Source organism: Sesamum indicum, linkage group LG5, assembly GCF_000512975.1.
Source record: "Sesamum indicum cultivar Zhongzhi No. 13 linkage group LG5, S_indicum_v1.0, whole genome shotgun sequence".
In the NCBI taxonomy this organism is placed as follows: domain Eukaryota; kingdom Viridiplantae; phylum Streptophyta; class Magnoliopsida; order Lamiales; family Pedaliaceae; genus Sesamum; species Sesamum indicum.
This window is the reverse complement of record NC_026149.1, coordinates 8800037-8806454: the sequence shown is the minus strand read 5'-3', so window position 1 is coordinate 8806454 and position 6418 is coordinate 8800037. Positions and strand designations below refer to the sequence as shown.

General features: G+C 33.7%; 1 protein-coding gene across 3 annotated transcripts in view; it reads right to left on the bottom strand.

Annotated features, from left to right (window-relative positions):
* Positions 1863 to 6418, bottom strand: part of LOC105162281 (adenylate kinase 5, chloroplastic) — a 12262-nt gene continuing 7706 nt past the window's right edge. For 2 of the 3 annotated variants that reach the window (XM_011080285.2, XM_011080286.2), the window contains 7 exons: positions 5478 to 5557; positions 5298 to 5363; positions 3286 to 3315; positions 3096 to 3205; positions 2584 to 2721; positions 2448 to 2477; positions 1863 to 2189 (listed from right to left, as the gene is read on the bottom strand). In XM_011080285.2, coding sequence (XP_011078587.1) covers positions 2165 to 2189; positions 2448 to 2477; positions 2584 to 2721; positions 3096 to 3205; positions 3286 to 3315; positions 5298 to 5363; positions 5478 to 5557 — 479 coding nt within the window. In that variant the 3' untranslated portion in view covers positions 1863 to 2164. Of the gene's footprint in view, positions 2190 to 2443; positions 2478 to 2583; positions 2722 to 3095; positions 3206 to 3285; positions 3316 to 5297; positions 5364 to 5477; positions 5558 to 6418 lie in introns of those variants that run through there. The other variant, XM_020694035.1, reaches the window with a different exon arrangement.

Sequence of the window (6418 nt, the reverse complement as noted above, 5' to 3'; positions counted from 1 at the left end):
CGAAACTCGATTATTTATGTTATTTTTTACGTGGTTGGTTTAAATAGACTTTATCTATAAATACATCATAACTCTGAACATTAAGTATGGTATTGTTGCCCATATTTATTCACTCTTTGGATATTCTCGAATCGATCTGTCTAAACTTTAAGCATTATATTATTAGAAGTGGGCCCTGTTTAGTGTTTTTCTAGTCTTGTTTTTTAACTTCAGGATTTCAACAAGTTACGGAGATAACTTGTGAAGACGGGCTTTAATAATATCGAGCTTGAATCAATTATCACGATATAATTTAGGATAAATTACAGTGAGCTCCTTTGACATTATGTGTAACTACAAATACCTCCTCATTGTTTGAAAAATTACAAATACCCACCTGATGTTTGATAAAATTATGTAATTCTTGAATGATAGTTTGCAAAAGTCAACTTTGCCCTTACAATATTTTTTAATTTAAAAAAATTAAAAATTATTAAAAAAATCGAATGAGGTGGATGATTTTTTTTTTAAATTGTAAAAAAAATTATCTATGTAGTCCATAAAAAAAATTGTATAAAATTTAAAAAATAAAGATAATTATAATTCATTGTCCATAAAAATTTTTGGTCAATTCACCAAAAAAAATGAACGAAAATTTAACCAAATCTAATAAATTGAGCTTTGTTATACGATCTTTAAAATTAAAAGATTATTGATAATTTTTTAAATAAAAAAAAAATATTTATAATTACATCAAAATTTTAAAAATAAATTATTATAATTTACCCGATAATTAATTTGTGATAGAGAAGGGAGAGATAGGAATTTCCCTTTTTGATGATAGAAACAAAGAAAAACTCATCAATTTGATCATAAAGGCTGAAAAGGAGGAAATGAAGAAACGTGCTAGCTAGCTAGTGCGCTTTTCTGGTTTCTTTCACATGCTATTGTTGGTCGCCTTTTGGAAAGATTGGGATCTGTCACTTCTCTTTTGGATTTAACCAAAGTCTAATCACCTCTAGTTTTAATTGCATTTCGGTCCCTCATTTTTTCACTAATTTTATTTCAGCCATCTTATTCAGATTTTAACTCAAATGTTCAATTCAAGTGATCATGAAATATTCATCAATCACTTCCTACTCACAATCTGGATCCCTCGGCACTTTTGCCTTTGGATTTGAGTTTAGGAATGACAATCGGACGGATTTTATCCAACGGGAAATCCGCTTGATCTCATTACACGTCCCATCCCATCTTCAGGCTTGATGTGATCGGTCTAATTTGTAATATTTGAATTTTTAATTAATTAAAAAATAAATTTGTTGATTATTAATATTCAATAAATTATATTATGGTCACAAATACTTTTAACGTGAAAAATTATAAATGACTATTTGATGTTTGATAAAATTATATAGTCTAAATGAAAGTCTGGAGTTGCAAACTTTGTGCTTGCCTTATTTATTTTATTTTATTTTTTAAAAAATTATAAAAAAATCGAACGAGATGAATGGTGAAATTTGAAAAATTGTATTATCCACTTATCCATAAACTGTTGTTAGATTTACGTTAAAATTAGGAAAGTATAAGTAATTTTTCGAACAATGAATCTTAGAGGAACTCGTTTATTTTTCAAAATTCATGTATTGATTAAAAATAATTTTTTTTAAATAAGTTAACCATGTATATAAACATTATCTGGGGCGGTATTGCAGAAAACACAAGATCATTAGGTTTAAAAAAATTAAAACTTACTCCCAAACCTGAACTCGATTATTTAGACCCGAATCATCCCCATTCTGGTTGGATTGTGGGCAGGGTATCGTTTATCCGTCCCAATTGCCGTCCCTAGTTGAGTTATGAGTTACACTGAAAGCCATAACTAAACCACAAACTCTTGAGTATCCTTTTTCATGCAGTTCTTTATACTACGTGAAAAGAAGAAACAGAATCAGGATGAGATTGAAACTCAAAAGCCTTAGGTAGTTCTAGGACAAGTAAACCGATTGTTAACTATATATCTGTTCTAGAGAATCTTGACAAACTCTAACAAAGGTTCGTATGTATGTACATATTGAATAACAGATACCATGAATCGCCCGTAAACCAACAAGATTCAATCTTCAACCAATGGTGCTGATACTGCTTTAGGAACAAGCTTTTGAGATACTCGTTTGCTGATATCTCAAAGTATGCCGCTCAAGAAGCCCCTGCAAGGGAATAATCATAAGTGCTAGAGGCCATTTTAATGATCATATGGTCGATGATCGTTTAAATATGGATAGTACAGATGCACTCCTTCAGGTTTGTGCATATAGTTTAGAAAGCTACAGTAGCACCTCTTCTCTCATGTGCTATATTACAGATTCCTTATAACCATTTGAGCTTTAGGAGGAAATTTACAATGTAAAACATGAACCTAAAGTGTAATATGATTCTTCAACGTCTAAATTTCAAGGAGTTCTTACCATATTCCTGTTGCTCTTTTGGCTTTATCTCTGCAAGTAACAACATTAGCATGAGTAATGATCTATCACATTGCTCAAACTTGAAAGCTAAGGAGTCAATTTCTGATGTATATAAATGCAATTATTTATGAATTACCTAGTCTTTCCTTCGAATGCATCATTGATTTCTTCACCACTAGGTCTCTTTGGAAACTTTGACAAGATTACGTATTTCTCCTTCTTAGGAGACTCATCTACCCTTTTGTATAACTCGTAATCATAGGGGTAAGACATCCTGATAAGAGAAGTACTCTTTGTAAGCTTGAGCAAGAAAAACCTATTCAGATTACTCGAGTAAAATTTACTAGCATCAATTAGTTTTTCCTTAAATTTCTGCGAAGTAATTATATTGTTAGTTCCGCTGGCGCTTACACGCCTGAAAACATTTTCATTCTTGTAGCCCCACATGAAGACAAGCGCTGTTAGACTTTTGGTACTTGGTATTTTATTTTTTCTTTGTATTTTAAGATAATAAACACAGGTCAAAATGAGAAGTACATGATGATGTTAGTAATCTCAAGTGAAGGAGAAAGTTAGATGGAAATGATGGGCAGACATTATTAAGAGACATACTGTTCAGGAAAGCTATGACATCAGTGAAGATCTAACCTGAGGGCACCCATGATAGGATATTGAGTGCCGGCATAATAGAGTAAGCGGAAGGAGTAGCATATCTCGAAGGAAGCAGCATATTCTAATCTCTTCTCTCGACCCATCGTCTTGCATATAAATCATAAATAAGAACTTCATTCAAAGATGCTGAAATATGCAATCACAGCTACGGATGGTCAGCACTTACTTGCATGATACCACTTGAACCTGGTAAATCCTAAACAATTCAGAAATGCAAGTACATCAGTTTTCCTGTTAGACAATTGGCAGGAAACATATTCGACGGGTAGCAGAACAAGGTGTGTGTGTGAGTTTTTTTGTATGATATTAATTCTCTGATACAAGGAAGCTACAAGCTAACATACTAGCTGTTCCACTAATACATAATTTGTTAGAATTGTTGCTATTAGAAAGACCACGTTTCTTACACTAACAATGTGACAACATTCAATCTGTAGAAAAAGGAACTTTAGTTTAGAGTACTATTTTCTGCATGTCTTCTATTCCAATTTCTAATTTCTAGCAGTTAGTCCAGCATCTTCGTTTTTCAGGTTTCTTAATGCTCACATTCATATCGTAAGCCGGTTAACACAATAACTAGAATCCAATTTCCCAGCAGATGTGTAAGACTTGGACTTGGACTTGCACTTGCAGCTTGATAGAGTACTCATTCACAATGTCAATATCAGGTAATAAAATTTTTCCAGCATAACAAAGAGTGAAAGATGCTGCGCGGATACAATATTGCTGAAAGACCAGCGTAGAATTAGGGTGGTCGATCCCAAGTTGCCTGAATTTTGATGAGCAATCAGCTATACAATACACTATGTGAACCAAAGGGTTGGTAAAGATCTCAGGAAATTAGTTGATAAAGCTACAGTTTCAAATTTAGGTGCCTTTTATGCATCGGCTATGTCGATGCATGCATTCTGAATGCTATCAAGGAAAAGTCTTGAGAAAACCCCTTAGTTTTACTTATAGCAACTACAGTATCCATTATAGTAGAAATGTATTAACTCGCTGAAAACATGTTTATCTAACTCTGGAATCAATAATCAGTCTTTCAACATGCTAGAATTATTTTGCAAGATGAGATGGAGATTGTACTTAAATGATATCAAGGTGTTAGTAGAAATTGGTATGTTAATCGAATATGGACAGTAGCCTGGAATGGTCATAAGAGGTGCAAGCCGAGTTCCACCGATGCGTAGGTTTGCCTTGATATCGTTGAACTTGACCCAGCTAAAGGATCGATTGAGCAGAGGTCAAGCTTGGAGAGGAGTGGCTGATAGCCATTTAACAATGATACCAAGTTTGTGTTGGGAGCTATTAAGTCAAAATTTGACAATTTGTTTCACAGACTAGAATATTATATAATTTTGTTTTTGGCTGCCAAAACCCTTAGCATGTAACCATCATTCAACTCGAATCTTGATGCATGATCAAGCCTCGAAAAGTAGGGCCGCAAAAAGCATAAGCTGATGTCAATGTCAACCTAGTCTGGTGGGTAAGGAAAGGTTCTAATTTCCTGATTTCTGCTGAACAAGGCTGATTTATAAAGTCTTTGAAACAGGTTCAGAAGTAAGGTTGAATGCATGTTATTTTCTTTTGAACAAGGTCTAACATTTTTATGAATTTTTCAGAACAGGTTCAGAAATAGGGTTGAAAACATGTTGAAAATAATAAACAAGATAAACCTAGCTAAATTTCATTATGCAATTTACTTAGAAACTGACTAAGTTTTTAAGAACACAGAGTTTAATTTCAACTCAAAAGCACGTAAACTACATCCTGTTCATAGCTCAGCTTGCACACTGATCATTGTATTCGGTTCAATTAACCTTGTCCTGCACACTAGCACAAGCCCTTGCTCAAGATTTTATGGGCATTCACTCAGTTTTGCTCATTTCCTCACTGAATAAGAAATCCAGGTTTTGATTTCTGTCAAAAACTTTAGCTACGTGAAGAATCAAAGGAAAACAAGGAATTTACATGGTTCAGAGTATGGCCTATGTCCATGAAACAGCCCGAAGGGTGACGTTATGTTATTCTCTTTTGATTTCAGATTAACAACATAGGTGAATTACATATGTAAATAATTGAAAAAGAAGGAAACCAATCCAAAATCAAATCATAAATTATGATTGTATAATTATATTAAATAATCAATTACTCATTCTTAACAATTTGAAAACTAACCTTCAGTCTAGGATTGACAAGAATGACTGGACGATGACCAGCAGCATCAGTCATAGCTCTTAGATCCTGCATTATTATTTATTAGACTCCAAAAAGAACGTGAATTGTAAAGCAATAAACCACCTGTACAAGGTGAACTTGAAATAAGCAAAATGCAAAACTCAGTCTAAAGTTCCTTACATCAATAATACAGTTTCCTACTGCATTTTGAGGAGCCACTAAGATAAACATGTCATCCTGCTCTTCTACTTCTTTGCCACCTGCAGAACACATTATACATATTCATGCTGGTATAAATGGATGAGATCCTCATGAAGCCAATGGTCAAAGGACATAAGGCATATATAAATTCAGTTGAATAGAAACCTGCAATGTTGCTATGCTGGTGTGCTCTATGCAGAAGCTATTAAATTAAATAGCAACAATAGAAATGGATTAGATATGGAGTAGATTGTATTTAAGAATGGAAGGAAATGTCGCAAATAGAACTAGATGTGAGTATTGCTCTCCTTCATGGTGATCTTGACGAAGAGATTCGATGGGGAAAAGGTTTTATGGTGAGAACTTGGTCTGTAGGTTGAATAAATCTCTGTAAGGTCTCAAACAGGCAGTGATGTGTTGTTAAACTCCTATATATCATGAGCCTTGAGTACAACAGACTTCGCAAATCCTTGTTCCTATTTAAGGTGCTTGTTAATGGAGATTTTATCATTTTACTCGTGGATGACATGTTGGTCGCAGTTAACACATATCAAGTCCAAGAATTGAAGGCATGATTTGTTGGGCGTAGTGCTACAACTAGAAATACGAAATGAAAATGAAATGAAGGTAAGATAAAGACAACAATTTGATGGGAAAACCCTATATAGATCAGGATAAAACACAGGCAAAATAGAAAAACTTCATTATTGTATTCTATACGAAAAAATTATGACCCAAAAGAATTTTTTTGCTAAAAGTTGGCAAGTCTGTGGCTACTCATTCTACTTGGTCATCATTTAGTCACTTGTCTAAACTTAGTTTACAAGTACAATTTAACATTTCTCTCACTTGAAGGTTTGATTGAGAATCAACCATGTCAACAACCCCCCCCCCCCCAAAAACCCACCCCCCCCCTCTTT